Source organism: Poeciliopsis prolifica, unplaced genomic scaffold (assembly GCF_027474105.1).
Source record: "Poeciliopsis prolifica strain line A6 unplaced genomic scaffold, Auburn_PproV2 SCAFFOLD011, whole genome shotgun sequence".
Classification (NCBI taxonomy): domain Eukaryota; kingdom Metazoa; phylum Chordata; class Actinopteri; order Cyprinodontiformes; family Poeciliidae; genus Poeciliopsis; species Poeciliopsis prolifica.
In genome coordinates, this window is record NW_026562386.1 from 5,865,353 (window position 1) to 5,885,609 (window position 20,257).

At 35.6% G+C, this 20,257-nt stretch overlaps 2 protein-coding genes across 2 annotated transcripts; one reads left to right on the forward strand and one right to left on the reverse strand.

The window, feature by feature from the left end:
* Positions 1–9,128: 9,128 nt before the first annotated feature.
* Positions 9,129–10,816, reverse strand: LOC129364319 (phospholipase A2 inhibitor gamma subunit B-like). The gene is made up of 5 exons (XM_055036882.1): positions 10,768–10,816; positions 10,359–10,475; positions 10,126–10,278; positions 9,789–9,890; positions 9,129–9,674 (listed from the first exon to the last, which is right to left on the reverse strand). The coding sequence occupies exons 1-5, from the start codon at positions 10,811–10,813 to the stop codon at positions 9,400–9,402; spliced, it is 693 nt and encodes a 230-aa protein (XP_054892857.1). The 5' UTR covers positions 10,814–10,816; the 3' UTR covers positions 9,129–9,399.
* Positions 10,817–16,723: 5,907 nt separating this feature from the next.
* LOC129364256 (kallikrein-2-like) lies at positions 16,724–18,427 on the forward strand. Its single transcript, XM_055036806.1, has 6 exons — positions 16,724–16,789; positions 16,969–17,161; positions 17,244–17,420; positions 17,735–17,796; positions 17,897–18,024; positions 18,110–18,427. The coding sequence occupies exons 1-6, from the start codon at positions 16,753–16,755 to the stop codon at positions 18,251–18,253; spliced, it is 741 nt and encodes a 246-aa protein (XP_054892781.1). The 5' UTR covers positions 16,724–16,752; the 3' UTR covers positions 18,254–18,427.
* Positions 18,428–20,257: the final 1,830 nt, after the last annotated feature.

A 20,257-nucleotide genomic window follows, 5' to 3' on the forward strand; every position in this document is an offset into this window, starting at 1 on the left:
GATTGTTCCTGAAAAACTAATCAGTCGCGGCTGCACAGTGGACTCAGTGGCCCCCCTCTCTTGCAGGTACTGCATGCCTGGGGCAAATCTTTACTTACTTTCACCCCTGGGTTAACCCCCTGGGAAGGTTTTGTCTGCACACAGCTGCTGTTACGGAAAGTGACAGAGGCAGAAGGAACAGTGAACTTCCATATTTCAGTTTTTTAAAACAGTTTGATGCAAATGGAGTTAGAACAATTATTTATTTAAATAAAGATATAAACCACATTACACCAAACTAACTTTTAGCCACATAAAATAGATGTTTTTTTTGATTAGCAGATAAATATGCAATCACGTCTCTAATTAGTCAAATCGCAGACTTGCCAGTTCTTGTTACTCCACGCCACCGCTCCTTGTCCCTTCTCCCTGGTTTTCTCATGGTCTCTTCATGTCTCTGGTTTGGGTTTATTTTGTCCCTTAGTATTTTTCATTATTTGTAAGTTTGATTTTTAATTAAATCTACAGCGGAACTTTTACTTCTCCTGCCTGCTGCAGTTGGATTGAAAGGAAGAATTGCATTATTTTCAGATGGACCAAAATATTTTGCTATGTAGAAATTTTGGTATGTGAAGGACAGAAAATTTGAATAATTTATATAAATAACATAATTGAAAAATAACAAAATAAAAAAAATAAAAATTGTCATAATTTTCTTCCAAAATAAGACTTTCAAAACACTATTGGTGTTTTTCTGTCTGGTGAAAGTTTGGTTAAATAAAACACGTTTGTTCTTCATTCAGTGAATGAAGCATGGATCCATGCTGGCTATGAATCCACACATTTCTTTATGTGGCCACATGATGGCGCCAAAGACCCCTTACGATAATTTGAGCCAATGGTTTTTTCTGCTCATGTAAACTGAGATATTTGTTTAATGTTGTGGATTGGTATAAAACATGGATGATTTAGGTTTTTTTTAAATTAGATATCTTTGATTTGTATTAATTGGACCCCTATTGTTGTAATATATTTGGCCTAATGTCAATTTATTTACTACTGAATGTCAAGGCAGAAATGTCCTCTTTCCTGTATCCTGACAGATACATCATCTTGTGTGCTACTAATACCTAAGAACCTATACTGAAAACTTCATTGCTGTTGTATATCCTACTATAAAAGAAAAAAATGTCTTATTGCAATTTTGGTCTCCAAACAAATCTACCAGACATGGTAGATTTAGCACATAGAGAGCGTGCTCAGGGTTTTGCTAAGCGCCATAAAAAAAGAAGTCCTCATTGTGTGTGGAAGTAATGGCGCTAATGCCAATGGTGGAGCATATCTTACTATTTTGAAGTTGTGATCCAACTGGTTTGGAACTGTAACAACTTAATTCTCATTATAGTCCACCATGGTTGTTGCTCTTGATATTTTGGTCATATGAACGTGACTTGGACGTTCAGACACAGATTACATTTCATATATTATCACACGAAAAGATCAGAGTCAGGTTGCATTAAGACAAAAATCGGTCACTTGAGGCTGCAATGTGAACACAGCCTTAGAGAATAATATTGCAAATGGCATGTTGCTCAAGAAATTGTGCACATGTGCATGCCGCATGCACATGTGAACGCGGCATGCATGTGCATGTGGCCTCATGCCACATGCACATGCCAATGCCACATGCCATTTTGCATGTGGCCTGAGCCACATGCAAAATGGCATTTGGCTTAATGGTTGCTCAATGGCTGTTTCTGTATCATTTAGAAACAGCCATTCAGTTATCTTAAAAATAAATAAAGAAATAATCATTCACCCACACCTTTTATCCCTCTCTCCTTTTATCTCCAGCTTTTCTGTTCATGTTTTTAAATCATTTTAGTTAATCTTTCTTAATTGCATCTGTTTCAAAAATAAACATTTAGAATCAGAAAGGTACTGGACACAAAATATTTTTTGCATTTATTTGTGATTTTTTATTTATTTTTAGTATGCAACAGCAATAAAGGAGTGTTGACATTTACATTTTGTTTGGTCTTACCAAACTGAATTTCTGTAGAATCTGTTCAAAAAAAAATAATAGATTTATCACATGAATTATGCTTTTAAGCAATGCAATTATTTCTACGAACTAAGAAAGTCAGACAGCTACTTTCTCTCTGTGTGACTCTTTCTCAGATGAATCCCCCATTCAAGGTCTACTATGTTATACTCTGAAAGTTTTTAGCTTCTCTTTAATTACAGAAAAACTTTTTTAATATTAAAACAAAGAAAATGGAAAATGTTTATTTCACATAACATCAAGTAATTTTCTTGTTTCAAATCTCAACAGAAAAGTACTGGAATTTCAAAACAATTTTGCGTTTATTGATTAAGCTATTTTTAATATACAACAACAAAATATAGAGAATGTTGTTCATTCCAAAATTTAGCTAAGCTAACAAAAAATTTTATAGAATCATATAAAATGATCACATTTATCAAATAAATTGTGATTATAAAGATAACATGGCAGCAATGCAGTATTTTCTGTGAGCTAAGAAAATAAGGCAGAAAACAACAGAGGGACCAACAGCAGCATCAGGATGGGACTGGCGCTACTGGCGCTGTTGCAGTAGTCGCCTTCGCAACAACTAATATTTGGTTCACTGAAGTATCCAGGAGTGACCTGTGACTGTTTCAACAGTGAAGAAAACTGATCTGAGCAGATCAACTCAGAGGCACATCCTTTCGACATCAGACTTACTCCTTGTAGATTTTCTGTGAAGGTGAAAATAGTTATGATTCGAGTAAGACATTTGGATCTGGTCTTAACATTCTTCTGATGATAAATATGAAGCAAGCAAACATGTTGGCCTCTTACCTGTTTCTATGAAGCAGTAGTTTTCATCCACTGCACAATTAACAGTTTTCATGCAGTTTTCTTCCGCACAGCTGAAGCACTTTCTGCCATTTGACTTGAAGACTAAGATATAGAGACAATTATTCCACAGGAAAGAAATTAATAATTATTATAATTATTTCTTAAATGCTTTCATCTTGTTGTCACCAACGTGTTTCTTCTAAAATATGTGCAGATGAAGCTAGAATTACAAAACTGTATTCTACTTTTTAACTCATTTTTGAATTGGACTTAAAAAGCTTGTGAGTGCTGCAAATTCAAATTGTGCTAAGTGTTGAAAAAATACCATCAATGAATTAATTACCAGGTTTTGTGTTGTTAATCTGGGCGTTGCAGAGGTCTCCACTGCAGCAGCTGGTCTTTTGTGCAAGTCTCGAAACTCCATTGTTGACAGAGAAGTCATGGCACATTTCAGATTGAAAGCAACCTTTGTATTTGTGCTCAGAAACAATTCCACCTGTAATCAAAGTACACAAATTTTAAAATGGGTTAGTCACAAACTAAGAATCATCAACTGGAAACCTCACAAATACGTACCCATACTTGTGACTTGTGTTGCTGCTAAACAACGATCGAACTGTGGAGAACATTCAGTTGTTTCCTCAGAGCAACTTACAAAGGGGCCAGGTATACATTCACATTTCAGGTTGTCAGCTAATTAATACAAAGAGAAAAGGAATTTTATTGTCAAAAAAAGTATGAAGGAAACCATTATATACATTTTTTTCAAAATGGCAAATTCTTCTTCCTAACCAAGACAAAATGGCTGAATCACATGAGCACAGAATCCAGAGCGGGAAGAAAAGGTTTGAAAGGTTTAACAAGAAAAGCAGAAATTAGATAATTATTGTAGTTTTTAATCTAAATTTAATGAAATCACACTAAATAATGCAACGTTACAATAATATTGATTGTAATCAAAAACTTGCCTTCTGGTAGAAACAGCATCGCAAACACCAAAGTGAAGAACATCTTGCTGGTGGATGATAAGTGAGTAATAATTTCTTTAGTAGAGAATAAATATTCAAAGTTTTCCTGGGAGGGGCTCTCCTCTCACTTTTACACCGCCCTAACTAAGCAGATCCTCCTGTTTGTGATTGGCAGATTTGAGTGTATGCAAAAAAAAAACAAAAACGCAATGAAAAACAGGCCGTTTTTTATCCAGTCACGGAACTAATTAAATACAAGAAACATGTATGATATGTGCACTTCTCAAGAACTAATGATATTATTATGATCTTTTCAATTTCATCAGATAATTTGAAAAGATCATATCTGATCTTTTCAAATGTGACCTGAATGTCAAAGGCCGCATTGGAAAAACAGGTCAGACAAAGCGGTTGAACCCACCGTGATCAGAACATTCTCAAACTTCTGTATGATTGTATTTTAGATACAGAACTGTTTCACTTCTGCCTTTCTTCTGACAGGGGTTGAGTTCGTCCTTTGTTCTTCATCTCAAATTAGAGTGTGTGAAAACAGGATGTGGGCAAATAACTGTTCAACTCACATCAGGGCTGCTTCTCTGACTAGTTCAGTGACAGTTTTCAAATAAAATCATTAAGATAAAAATTGATCTTTCTGTGTTTATTTAATGTTTTTTTTTCTCCCTGTTAATGAAAAATTCACCACATCATCATTTGTTTCTGTTAGCTCAGGATGTTTTTAAAAAAATTGCTTCCTTTGAAAGAGGACGCTTTATGTTCAAAGGATGTGTTGATGTTGGTCTCTGTCTATATCTTTGAACATGTTTATTTTATAAGCCCATGAACACCGGACACCTTCACGGAGTTTGTGGAGAAAATGTGATCTCTAAGAAATGAAGCCAACAATGTAACTTCAGCTGCTAATAAGACAGACAGGTAGTAAAACAAGGAAAATAAATATACCAGCATCGTCCCTGCAAAGTGTGGAGTTGAGTAACACAAATCACCGCATGTTTTCTCAAGAACATGCGGTGATTAACATGAAAAACACATGTACAGCTCACAGATAATGAGTTCTTTATGTGTTAAAAATTATAATTTATGTATATGTGAGCTTGATAGCTTTCTATAGACTTGGATGCTTTGAACATGTTCATTCTGGACTTGAACATTAGGAAACTGTGAACTTTATTGAGTTTTTGAAGACAGTTTGCTCATATTTAACTGCAGTTAAAACAATCACCTGTTGAAATCCTGAAAACTCCAAGTGAACATTGTGTGAGAAAGTGCATGTGTTCATGCAATGATTGCTTTTTAGTGTAACAGTATATTTCAAAGCAATTGTATGTAGATTTTTGCATACAGGAGGTCAGGAGGACTGGAGGGTTTGCATAGCGATAGGAACTTGAATTTAAACCCAAAACAGAAATGTATGTTGTATTTGTTGTCCAAGGAGCTCGGTGAAACATATTACGCTTCTAAGTATTTTCTTTTTTCTCCGAGGATTTTGTTGGCTCTAGTGGCCCGTATATTTTGAAGGTAGTCTGACAGGAAAGAGGGGAAGATGTCTGAAGTCAAACCTGCAACAGCCGGTTGTGCTAAACCGCTAAACCGCTAGGCCACCACAGAACACCAAAAGTACTTTCATTTTGTAGGTGATGCACGTGCAAGAAGCACTGCTTGAGCCTTGGACCATTCTCGAATCATCTGGGGTGATATTCTCTGTTGACTGCACCAGTGGCAGTCAACTGCCACTGGTGCAGCTGACTGCCACTGGTAGTAAAACCTATTTTTAATTTTTTTTATTGCCACAATGCAACCTATATCTGACAGTCTGAACAACACAGGTTGTTTTTTTTTTTTTCAAATAGGACCCAGGCTACGTAGGTATTTGACTCGTATCCGTTCTTTTCAAATGTGACCTGAATGTCAAAGGCTGCATTCATCCGACGTTAACATTACTGATACTCAACAAATGCCCATATTCTGCATCCTGATACTTGCAAGAAGGAAGAAAAACAACAACAATGGCAGATGATAATGAGGATTAAGTTCTTAATATGCTGCTCCTATCAGTCAACAACTTCAAATGTGTAACAAACACTGAGGATATAAACACATAAACCTTCTTTATGGCGGTTGGCAAAACAATGAGCACGCTCTGTATGTGTAACATTATCTTGACCTCTAATGCGCCTACAGGACATTTTCAGGTAATTTGTCTTTCACAGATCACAGATTATATTTATTTGGAAGTGTGAAAGGTCACGGCAAAAAATCCGATTTGACAAAAAATAGGAATTGGGTCACTACAGGCTTAAATTGGGGCCATAAAGTTTGTTCAGAAGAAGAATAAGATTTGAACGTGAATTAAATACTCAAAACTACTTTTCAGATTTTACGTTTTTTTTTTTTGGTTTCAGGAATTTGTTTTTGTACAGATTCAAACACAATGACTGTAGTTGTCCAACTGTCAGTCGTGACTCCTGACAAGTACAATCTGAAAAGTTGTTTTGAGTAATTTCTTAATTTCAAATGTTATGTGATTTTTTGCATTTTTTCAGTTTCATTTTTTTCTTCTGAAGAAACCTTGTGCCCCCAATGTAGCTCCGTACATATGCAGATATTTTGGGTGAAATGAGTTGGTGATTAAAAACAAAAAAAGTGAGAGCTTTGAAAGAAATTGCCATGATTCTGCACTTCTTTCGACTACAATCCAAATGGATAAAACTGCATGAAAACCCTCAACTGTGAAGGGAACAAAAACTCCTGCATCTCAGGATGTCATGTTTTTACATACCGAGTATTTATCCAAAGACCAGATCCAAACATGTTACTGGCAACATAACTTTATTTTCATCTTCACAGTGAACGCAGCAGGAGCAAGTCTGCTGATGAAAGGATGTGCCTCTGAGTTTGATCTGCTCACATCAGTCAGAATCACTGATGGATTTGTTTGTTGCAGAAGAGTTTAGCTACTGCCGGGGCAACGACTGCAACAACGCCTGCTGGTCGTGTTGGTGTCACTGGTATTTTCTGTCTCATGTTTGTAGCTCATAGAAACAACTTCATGTTTTCATTTTAAGAATCATTCATTTAATAAGTTTGTTCTTTTTCCTTGAGATGATTCTCTATAAATTTAGTAAACTAAAACCAAGCAAATTTAGCAATTAACGACATCCCCAGTATTTTATTGTTTTTGCTGTGCACTAAAACAATTATCTTCCTGAATAAACTAAAAACAAAAAGAAATTCTGATTCTAAATGTTTATTAGCAAAAATATCTTTTGTGACAGATAACAGTAAAGAAACATGTGTCAGAGATGTAAATAAGTCCAGAAGTTTTTGATCCGTGCCGAGTTTAAAGTGTGAAAATGTTAAAGAGTTGTTAGTGCCCCCTGGTGGTCGCAAAATCTTACTGCACCTGGTATAACTTTGGGTGGTGACAGCGGTAGTCATTGTGACTTGGCTGTTACCACTGATTTAGAGGTAAATAAATTCTGTCCCAGGTTGAGCTGTTTTTCACTACTCTAGTCACTACTCTAGTTAGCTCGTTTCTATTCGTGTGTTCCGGTTTTACTTATATTCATATGCTGAAGCCTTAAAAAGAGTAAAAAAAAGACAGTGATAGAGGAATGGGAGACACTGCCAAGAGTCTCCCATTCCAAAAGATAAAGAAACTCAGCTTGGAATATAAATCAAGTGCAGAACAGGCAGAGACAAATCTTGGTTCCAAATGCAAATATCCAAAATGCATGCTTGCATAAATGCAGAATGGATGATGATACAATGGTGGCAAAAAAAGAAAACTTTGTAGCATTTATATGCCATATTATTAATATAACAGTGAAAATGAAGAAGAAAAGCGATAAAATAAAGACAATAGTAACAGCAGCTGGAAGATTTTTAGATATGAAAGAAATACAAGCAGATCAAATACATACCATTCTGAGTGCCACTGAAACTACAGAAAATACTCAGGATTAGGATCCAAGCGTTCTTTTTAATGGTTTTACATATCCTTCAATGAATGCTAGAAGTTTAATAGCCAATGGACAAGAATTTAAAAGGTATATTTATGAATTAGAAATGATTCCTGAGATTATATGTATTCAAGAAACTTTGTTAAAACCAAAGCTAGATTTTAAGATTCGGATATAGCATGGAAAGACAGGATAGAAATAATTGTAATGGAGGAGGGTGTGCTACTTTAAAGTTGGAATAGCTTATCAGAAAATCCCAATGGGTAATGAATTATTGTAGAAATATTTAATGTAAGGAAATATGGAAATATTAAAATGATAAATTATTATAATCCATGTAAAAATCTTGATTGTAAAATGTTTGAGGAAATGGCTGGGAAATTACATAGAATTATGGTGCAGTGATTTTAATGCCCATAATAGTCTTTGAGGTAGCAAGAAGACGGACCAAAATGGCAACATAATTGAAGAAATAATGGATGAAAGGTCATTAGTTTGTCCTAACAATGGAAAAGGTACCAGAGTATATATACATAAAAGTACAATCTCATGTCTTGATATTACATTAGTATCTGACTGTCTTGTAGGTTCATGTGAATGGGACGTCAACAGGGAATCTACAATAGGGAGTGATCAGTATCCAGTGAGTACAATTGTAAATCCCCATTTCATTGTATGTTCTAGGTGGGGTTGTTGCCCATAGTGTCCAGTAGGGGCACTGTAGTTCAGTTTTTTGTCGAGTCGGTGCGAGTCTCCTGTCAGTCAGCACTTTGGGCAGAAGCACCCATGGACAGGAGGAAGAGGAGGAGCATCTTCATTTTGTGCTTGAACAGGTGCTCATATTTTCAGTAGCGTTTAGGACAGCACGACAACCTTTACCGCTGTGGACTTTGCAGCCCTCGGACGGCGGAGCGAGGTGCTCTTTTGGAGCTTTATTTGGTTGATGTAATGTATTCAATGAATAATGTGTTGTGTGTTTTTTCTTTAGTTTTCACGGTGACTCAATAACTGGTTTGAACCCAGTAAAAGTGAACATCCTGCACCCGTCGAGGCTCTCCGTGTTTTTCTTGGGTCTGAGGGACTGCTACAACAATAATTAATGATAATATAAAGAAACAAGAAGATGTCATAATCACAAGATGGTGTTTTAATAAAGCTGATTGGCAAAAATTTAAAATGTGAGAAAAGCAGACATTTGGTTACATTAAAAGGCAATATAGAAGAATGTACAAGTCAGACAACAAAACATATTAAATGCTGCAAATTCAAGCATACCAAAAATAATAATAAAAGGGAATAAAAAAGTTTTAATATTAAAGCAAAGAAAATGTAACATGTTTATTCCACATCTATAACATCAAGTCATTTTGTTTTTTCAAAGCTAAACATTTAGAATCAGACAGGTACTGGACCCAGAATATTAAAAAAGAAATTGTGTTTATTGAGGAAGATTTGTTTTGTATACAACAACAAACTATAAAGGATGTTGTTGATTATAAAATTTTCCTTAACTAACCAAGCTATAGAATCAAATAAAAAGAACAGATTTATGAAATAAATGGTGATTAAAAAGAAAACATGGCAGCAATGCAGTATTTTCTGTGAGCTAAGAAAATAAGGCAGAAAAGAACAGAGGGACCAAGAGGAGCATCAGGATGGGACTGGTGCTGCTGGCGCTGTTGCAGTAGTTGCCCTTGCAACAGCTAATCTTTGGTCCAGTGAACTGATTCATCCGTGAAGCGGACTGATTCACCCATGAAGCGAACTGATTCACCCGTGAAGCGAACTGATTCGTCCGTGAAGCGAACTGATTCGTCCGTGAAGCTGACGTATCTGAGCAGATCATCTCAGAGGCACACCCCTTCAATGTGATTACTCCATCTGTATTTCATGTGAAAATTGAAATAAAGTCCTGATTTCAGCAAAATGTTCAGACCTCGTCTTAACATCCTTCTGATGATAAATATGAAGCTTGCAAATATGTTGGCTTTTTACCTGTTGCTTTGATGCAGTAGTTTTCATCCCCTGCACAGTTAAGAGTTTTCATGCAGTTTTCTCCTTCACAGCTGAAGCACTTTCTGCCATTTGACTTGTAGTCTAAAGATACAGGGATAGTTATTCCATTTACAAGAAATGAAGAATTATTATAATTTTTCTCAAAAGCTTTCATCTTTTGTCACCAACTGGTTTCTCCTAAAACATGTATATGAACCTGGAATCACAAAACTAAGTGTATTCTATTTTTTAACTCTTTCTGATACTTATTTTATTTGTGAGCACTGTAAAGTCAAATTGTGCTAAGTGTTGAAAAATACCATCAATGATTAATTACCAGGTGTTGGGTAGTCAATCTGGGCGTTGCAAAGGTCTCCACTGCAGCACCTGGTCTTTTGTGCAAATCTATAAGCTCCATAGTTGATAGAGGAGTTAAGACACATTTCAGATTTAAAGCAATTTTTGTATTTCAACTCAGAATCCATTCCACCTGTAATTAAAGAACACAAATTTCAAACTGATGAGGTCCCAAACCAAATGTCATCAACTGGAAATCTCACAAATACGTACCTTTAGTTGTGACTTGTATTCCTGCTAAACAACGATCGAACTGTGAGGAACATTCAGTTGTTTCTTGAGAGCAACTTCCATAGGTGTTTGATTCACATTTACATTTCAGGTTGTCAGCTGATTAAATAAAAGAGAAAAGGAACTTTATTGTCAACAAAGTATGAAGGAAACCTCTACATTACATGTTTTCTAAAAGCCAAAATCTTCTTCCTAACCAAAACAAAATGGCTTAATCATGTCAGCACAAAATACAGAATGGGAAGAAAAAGTTTGACAGGCTTCACAAGAAAAGCAGAAAATAGATTATTATTGTAGTTTTTTATGGGAGAGAAGGAGAACAGCTAAGTTTAATGAAATCAAACTAAATAATAAAATGTTAGAATAATGTTAATTGCAATCAAAAACTTACCTTCTGGTAGAAACAGCACTCCAAGCACCAAAGTGAAGAGGAACATTTTGCTGGAGGATGACTAGTGACTGATAATTTTCTCAATTGATAATATATATTGAAAGGTTTTTTTTCTGGGAGGGGCTCTGCTCTCAGTTTTACACCTCCCCTAACTAAGCAGATCCTGTTTGTGATTGGCAGATTCATAGTGTATGTAAAAGAAGCACACTACTGACCAATCAAAAACAGGCCTTTCTTTTATCCTAGTCCTCTAATCTAAGGAAATTATTATATGACATATATGACTCTCAGAAATGATTTGTTGGATGTTTGTTCAAATTCTTTTTTATAAGTGTGATGAAAATAAACTACAGCATTTATTTAAGTATTGTAAAAGAAAATTTTACGACGGTTTGGTCCCATCACCCTCCAGTATCCTTTAAGTGAATAACTTTTATAATTTATTGAAAGAGGATCTTCCTTTTACTTCAGATATTTTTGTTTAGACCATGTTTGCTTGAGTTGGAAAGAATTTACTTTCTTAACTTTTACAGTGTAAGTGAGAGTAAGTTTAAGAAATGTTTATAAGAAATACACAATAACTACCTGTGAAGTACTAACAAACTACAGTTATGTATTCATAATCAGAAAGGCACTAAAATGCTGTGAAAATTCCTAAGTATGTAATTTTGTGATTGAGTCCCTTTGAGCTTAACGGTAAGTTCAACCTGGGTAAACTTACACGCAGGTGATATTAACATTTATTGACATTTCCAGGATTAGAATGAGCCTTCAGTCTACTTGAACATTATGATTGTTGGACGTTCCCATAATTGTTTGAACAGATAAAGGCGGCTCTTTCAAGTATCAGTTATTTGTTCCCATGGATGAACCAGCCCTATGCAGCTGCATGTCTCTTCCTGATACTTCCACTGATTTCTTCTGAGCTTCTCATCACGTCAAACTAGAAATCAGTGTGTTTTGGACGTGGCCTTAAAATAAATTCAAAGGTGTGTCTCCAATTAACTCAAATGTGTCAATCAATTCAAAGTTTGTGGAAAGAAACCCAAAATGTTTGACCCAAGTAAGAGACAGTTATGTGTGATATTGATGTATGTAAACTTTTGAATACAAGGAGATTTACAAAATAATTTCTAAAAAATGTTTTTGCCAAGTTTTCTGGCATTTAGTAAAAAAAAAAAAAAAAACTTTAGTATTTCTAACTGATATAGGAGATAAATTTTCAATTATATTTGACACAAGTAATAATGAGTTTACAACAAATTTCATATGGCAATAATAAAACAACAGGTGAGAAAGGAATGTAAATGGCTGTACGACACAATCAAAGGTGGAATAAATTGTGTACATAATTATAGTACTGTTATTTTAAGGTCATATATATGACAGTATATGTAATATAGTATATAATTTCGTATATGTAGTATATTTATATATCACATACCATAGGACAATGTGACCCACTCTTTTTTTCTCATCTGTGTTCTTGGTCTGTGCCATCTTTGTAAATCACTTGTGATCTTAGTAAATCACTTGTGATTTACAAAGATGTAAATCATAAGTGATTTACATCTTTGTAAATCACTTGTGATTTGCAAAGATGTAAATCACTTGTAGTTCCTCACTTGCAAATCCTCCTGCAGTTCCTCCAGCTGCAGGAGGAACTACATGACTGCAAACTACATGACTGCAAAAACCTTTACCAGCTGCACAACTACAGGAATAATCCAATAATTCAGCCTTTTCTTTTCCAACATCCAGTGATATCTAAAATATATAACTGATTTATCAGCACATATATACATCAATAGCATGGTTAGCTTTAAACAAGTAATAGATTCTAATTTGAAGGTAAGCCTCAACAACAGCAGAAAAAAAAAGCACTGACTATGTTACAACCACAACAGAAACAGAAAACAAATAGTAACCACTGAACAGGAAGATGTTAGAATAAGCTCTGAGTCCAAAAGATGTACGTGAAAGTTCTTCACCGGTTAAATATGAACAGGAATTCAAACTGACAAACTAATAACCAACCTGAGGCCGTAGGTCGCCTCTGGGGTCGGCGCTCTGCACAAGAGCAACAGGTCGGCTGCTGACATTGTGAAGCGATACGAGTCTCGGCGGGGCTACACTGTGTTTGGCCGAACCAGAGCGACCCAAAAGACAAAGTTCTGTTGTACCTCATCAAGATGCTTTAAAACCGTCCACCTACCAGAATAATATGAGCAATTTGTTAGAGATTCATCAGTCCAGTCCAGGTAGAGATAATTTAGAGGTCAACCAATAAAAAGTCTTAATTTTGTAACTTTTTCCTTGTTTTATTTTTATCAATTAATTTTTTTTTACATAAACATTTTTTACATTTTACATGACTTTTGTTTGTTTCATTGTTATTTATGTTGTTGTCATGTGTATTTTATTGATGTGTGGTTGAACAAATAAAAGGTTTCATAAATATGAATCCTCTGTTTAATTCAGTCTATATTTAGGTCATTTTGTCTTGGTTCCATAGCAAAACAGTCCATCACAATCATAATCTTATTGTGTTCATCTTTACTCCATCTACGTGTGACATATATATGAAGTTCTTACCAGTGAGGATAAACAACAGGTGAAAGTTTTTAGACAGAAAACGCAACGTACAGGTGAAATAAATATCAGTTTAACACGTTTCATCATGAAGTCACACAGTAAACGAGGGAGAAGGAAAAAGAAAAATCCTACATATATCAAACTTTGCTAATTGTCACAAAATAAATGTATACATTAAATTAACTTACAATTAAAGATTAAAACAATATTTTCATGAACTCTGAAGTGTTTGCCATCCTGCCCGTTACCGGCAGGATGGTGTGGTGTGGTACGGGATTTGTCAATACCATAGAGGCTACACAATTGTCGGATCAAAGTGCTCTCAAAGTTTCGTCCGTGATCTGAATGGATATGAGCTGGGACGCCAAACTTTGAGAACCACTCCGTCACTAAAACCTGTGCCACAGTGGATACATGTTGGTCACATGTGGGGACTGCTAATGTATACAGTACAGACCAAAAGTTTGGACACATCTTTTCATTCATTGAGTTTCCTTTATTTTTATGACTATTGACATTGTAAATTCACACTGAAGTCATCAAACTGAATTATATACTAAACAAAAAAAGTGTAAAACAACTGAAAGTACGCCTTATGTTGTAGTTTCTTCAAAGTAGCAACCTTTTGCTGTGATTCCTGCTTTGCATACACTCTGCATTCTCTTGATGAGCTTCAAGAGGTCGTCACCTGAAATGGTTTTCACTTCACAGGTGTGCCCTGTCAGGTTAATAAGTGGGCTTTCTCGCCTTATAAATAGCCATGAAAATAAAGGAAATCCATTGAATGAGAAGGTTGTGTCCAAACTTTTGGTTTGTACTGTACTTGCTGAAAACATTTGTCAAAACAAGAACATTCTGCAACCCATTATGAGAAGGGTCCATCACTGTATAGTCAATGGCGAGGATCTCATTTGGCTGTGAAGCCAACAAATGCCCCATGAAGTCATGTATAGCTGGCCGAATACCCTTACCAACTTGACATCTCGCACAGTTACTGCACCACAGGCAGATGCAGGTGTTGCAAACAACCGGATGGGTGTGGTGGGCCATGGATAGCAAAAGAAAAAAGATAAAAATAGCCGAGGAGAGATTCTACAGTTCTTGGACCAAATCATTTGCATTCATTGCCAATGCGGAAGGATTACCTGAAAGACAGTCCTTTTGTCCATAACAGCGTGTTCCTTGTGAATTTCTTGTAACATTTCTTGTCTATGAAATTGTGACTCATAGTTTCTTTTACAAAGGATATTTTAGTTACATTAGTCTTTTTGTTTTTCACATTGTAGCATCAGGGCTTTTTTTCTATTTTTTGTATTTTGTTTGTCCTTAACTTAATCTTTGTTAACACATTAACTCCACTTTTTACCAAACTAACCTTTAGCCACATAAAACAGATGTTTTTTTTGATCAGCAGATGACTATGTAATCATGTCTCTAATGAATCAAATCACAGACTGTTACTCGCCGGTTCGTCTTGATACTCCACGCCACTGCTCCTCATCCCTCATGGTGTCTTCATGTCTGGTTTGGGTTTCTTTTTATTTCTTGGATATTTTTGTAAGTTTTATTTTTAATTAATTCTACAACAGAACTTTTACGTCTCCTTCCCGCTGTATATATGTCCACTGTTCAACCACACACAACATGACAGATGGTGGTAATGAATAGAATGTATTGAATGTATTAAAGCCACTTTGTCCATCATGGTCAGTTTGGAATTAATATATGTAGTGTAAATATTTAAATATGTTTTATAGCCAAAATATTTGTTGGAAATGGTACATATTATATATCTATATTCACAGTAATCATGTCAGTAAATAACTCAAAATTTTGCCACTGATGCATGATGTCCACTTTAGTGGGCCGGTGATCATTTGTAATTTCTCCAAATACAAAGTTGCTAATTGGAAACAACATGAGAACTATTAGTCTTTAGGGGCTGCTTCATGTCACAATATATCTTTAACTTGTCGGCCATATTGGATTCAACTAAATTTTCTTGCACTTGAAATGAATGGCCATTAGTAGGCAGTGTATTGTTTGATGCACTAATTACTACTTTAGTGTTCTGTTTGCATTTACAAAATAAAAAAGCATATAAACAGAATGAAATTGCTTTTGGATCCACTGCCCGCTATGCATGAAATGGGCTATATTAAATGGATGGCTTGAGATATTAACAGTGCGGTGTTTCTCAGTCATGAAATATATTTGGAGCCTCAGTTGTGCAGAAGTTTGTGACTGGCAAGGAGATGAGGTGGGAGACTAGCATAGCAGCTAGCATCATGGTGCATAGTGGCACAGTTGGTAGCGGTGTTGGCTGGGTTTGAATCCCGGGGTCTTTCTGCATGGAGTTTGCATTTTCTCCCTTTGCATGCGTGAATTCTCTCCAGTTACTCCGGCTTCATCCCATAGCCCAAAAATATAACTGTTAGGTTTATTGGTCTGTCTAAATTCTCCATTGGTGTGAATATGTGTGCATGGCTGTTTCACCTGTCTGTCAGGTGACCTGTCCAGGGTGACCGTGCCACTCACACCTGTCCTAAAAATGGATTGATGGCTAGCATAGAGACAAGCATTTAGGCTAACATGGAGGCTAGACCTCCTACACTTTAAAAACCTCCGGTCATCATTGAAGATTAAGTTTTGTATTTTGTCATTTATTATGTAATGATAGATTGGAACATGTCATGTTTATTTCAAGGTAAATTAGAGTAATATTTGCTTTTGTTTAATATTTTCAATGTTGTGGCACAGTTTGAGCCTTTGGCTAACAAAATGTGTCACTTTGACCCTAAGTGCTGCTGTTCAACCTCTTGTGTTTACAAATGCATCAAAGCAATCAAGAAAAACTGTGTAAGCAAAGAATCATGGGTGATGAAATAGGTTTATGTCTTTAATAAAAAGAATCATATGAGTTCAAATTTTACCATGGTTTTATTTAAACGTGTTTTAAAAATCAAGGGTGAATTTCTGAGTTTTAATTTTTTTGTTGTAATTTTGGATTTACAACAAATGCACATGCTATTTACCATGCAGCACTGTAAAATTGTTCTTTTTAAAAATTATTCTAGTTTCAAGACAAAAGGAAGGACTGAAATCTTGTAAATTGGAAACCATTTTTTTCTTTTGAAAAAAATCAACCTGAAAACAAGGACGAGTCACCCTTTCTTCAGTAAATTTGTTTTATTTCATCAGGTATACAATCAAGAACTGAATAACTTTTTCACATTTCTTTAGAACAATGATATGTTAAAGTTTCTCTGTATACAGAGGACAGCACAGATCAGTGTCAGTCCTGTGATTGGTGGCTTGAAGCAGGAAGTTGTGAACAAAGTTTAAAAGCTGCTGCAGGACTGCAGACATTCACAGGAAGCTGGACCAGCGATGGCTCTGCTGAAGGTTCTGCTGCTGCTGGGACTGGGTGAGTTGGAAACACTGGAGACACTTCCACTGGTTCCAGGGAGTTTCAATCTGACTCAGATTGAAACTTCTTTGCATATAAACTGTGATGTTTTTAATTTTTAACTGTTTATCCTTTTATGTTCCTGCAGCCATGTTTGCACCTGATTTCTGAGTAAAGTCCTCCTTTTTCTTCTTCAGGTGTTTCAGTGAACTCAGCTGTTTCTCTGCAGAAGAGAATCATTGGAGGTCAAAACTGTGATGACACGGAGCGTCTTTATCATGTTAGGCTGGAGAGCAGCAATGGTACTCATGTGAGCCGCTGTGGAGGATCTCTGATCCACCCTCAGTGGATCTTGTCTGCAGCTCGCTGCTGGCTGTCAGACCCAGGATGGTAGCAAAGAGACATGAAGACAGTTTTATCTGCAGATGATCAGGTTTTCTGTCTGTTCATTATAATCTCACATTTTCTGCAGGACTAACAGAGCATTCTTAAAAGTTCATCCAAGGACTGTTATAAAGCACAGCCAGATAATCCGAGACTCACCTGTGACTTTCAGCGAGTTGCATGACATCATGTTGCTGAAGCTTGAGAAACCAGTAACAGATGTCCCACTTGCTCGGCTGCCAGACTGCAACTATCGTCTTAACATGCAAGTCTTTCTCTGATCAAAAACATGACTTCAGGTTTTCTGTCTCCACTCCTCCAGTCCTGCTGCCTGTGCTTCAGCACACCTGAGTCAGGTAATCAGGGCACCAGCAGAACCAGAACTCATTAAGTTCAGGTGTGTTGGAGCAGAGACACATGTATAGGACGCTGGACACTGAGGACTGGAGGTGGACTCTCTTGTATCCGTGGATGAAGTCCTTCATGGATTTATTTTCTGTTCTTTCATTGTTCTTGATAACAATTAATTTTCTCCATTGTTACCTTGTATTTTTACATTTTATTCTTATTGTGTTTTAGAGGTGATATTATTCAGCTGGCAGGAGAGGGAGGAACAACAACTGGCCCCAATAATCAGCGATGTGAGAGAAATATTGAAGTTATGAGAATAAAATCTTTGTTTCTGTCTCTACAGAGAAGATCAAGTTAAGAACAAGTTTATGATTCTTATTTTCTCTACAGTACCTCCTGGTGGTGCTGTTTCACGATATCTTCAATGTGTCGACATGAAAGTTGTTTCTGTTTCCATCATCATCCCGACATTTGGGCATGTATTGTATGCTGTAGCACCGAACAAGGATATTTGTTTTGTAAGTTTATTTCTTGTATATCTCTCTGCAGTGATTCAAAGACTTTTCTGTTTTAAAACAAATGTATTGATATGTTTTTCTCCAGAGCGACCCTGGTGGAGCAGTGATGTACAACGACCTGATTTATGGCATTATTTGTCTTGGTGGACCAGATGCATGTCAGAGACCAGTTGCAATCATCGATGTCTGTGAATACCTGTGGTGGATAAAAGTAGCAACTGGGATTTGATGAAACATAAACTATCAAGAAATAAAAGTCTCATCAAATTTCGACCCACATATCTCATAATTGTATCTGCGTCGGTTTGATCCACATGTTTGTAGAGTTAGAATAAATCAATAGTTTAGTTTTTTCTCATCTGATCTTGACTTTCTCTGCCTCAGTAATGAAAATTGAATTAATAAATGCATGATAAACATATATTTCCTGGCTGATCGTCTTTACATTCATGGTTCAGTTTGTTCAGTTATTTTTCCTGAACTGAATCTAAAAATATGACATGAGTTTTAAATCACATGAAGAGGAACACCAAAAGTAATTTATTTATTGAGTTTTGTTCTTTATTTTACATCAGAAATGAACATGCAGTATTTAAACTCTGCAGCTCTGGAGTTACTTTTCCTGATTTGGTTCGAGAGAACTTTAAACTCCAAGAAGACCCAAGAGCTGTGCACAAAATAATGACCCAGAAGTCACATAATACAATTAAATAACAATATCCTAATGTCAAAATAATCACATTTTTAATAAAGATACAAAGAAATAAAAAGTTAAATAATTAAAATCCTTTTAAAAGTCAAAATCTGGAATGAAAGAAGTTTTAAGATAATATTTCAAAACAGGCTAAATTAATTAACGGTAGCTTCTGGTTGCCACAAATTTGACATATAGGTTGATGGGTTTTTTTAAGAAAAATTGTTTGGTTTCCAATATACAAGAATTCACATCTGCCTTTGAAAGTAGAATCATTTTGTTTATTGATGAGCTGCGTAAATCACCCTCTACAAACAGATTATTTTATTTTGAAAAAGAACACCATTACAGTGTTGGGTAGTACAGAGCATTTGGATTTGTTGTAAATTCAAAGTTACAACAAAAAATTTAAACTCACAGAAATTCATCCAATGAAATGAAAACAGTTTAGATTTTTAAAACACATTTAAAAGAAACTGTAATGACTATTTGTCCAAAAACTCAAATTCAAAAATAAAAAAACTCAAGACTTTGAGGTGATCAAAGCAAAAATGAATTCAACTCAAATAGCCACTTGATGCACAGTGGATTTTGACTTACACAGTCCAAAAAGATGAAAATAACCCTAAACCTAGGCAAAATAAGTTACTGGAGGGTAAACCGACTGGGTGAAGTGACTGCTATACTGACGTGACTAACTGGCTGAGAATGAAAAAAAAAAACATATGACCAGCCACGTGCATAATGAGCTACCTAAACACTAATGTCCCAAACTAAAATTTACTAAGTGAATTACTAGACAAAAACGTATTCTAAATAACTAAAATTAAACAAAAATTCTAATTATAATGCAAGTAGAAATTAAGCAAATGAGAATAAACTAATCTAAATTCTGATATTTAACTGAAAATAGAGAAATATCTCCTACATAAAACTTTGGTAAAATTTAACTGATGTGATTTTTTTTTTCTTAAAGAGACAGACCTCTTTCATCTTTGCTTTTACAGTTTTAAAAAAAAAAAATTTTTTATTGCTTTGATGCAATTGTAAACACCAGAGGCTGAGCAGCAGCACTTAGTGTCAAAGTGACACTTCTTTGCAAAGAAATTGTGATGCTTTTTAATCTTCAACTGTTTATCCTGTTTCTGTTCCAGCAGTCATGTTTGGACCTGATTTCTGACCACAGTCCTCCATTTTCTTCATCAGGTGTTTTGGTGGACTCACCTGTTTCTCTGCAGAAGAGGATCATTGGAGGTCGAAACTGTGATGACATGGAGCGTCTTTATCATCGTGGATGTGTGTGAATACAAGAAGTGGATTAAAAGAACTGAGTTTCAATAAAACATGAACTATCATGAAATATAATTCTCAGCAAATTTTCTCTCACATGTGATTTTATAAATGTTTCTTCATCAGATTGATCCACACGTTTGTAGAGTTAGAATGAATCAGTAGTTTTGTTTTTTCTCACCCTTTCTTGACCTCCCTAATGGAGCTTTCTCTGCCTCGGAAATGAAAAATAAATCAATAAATGAATGA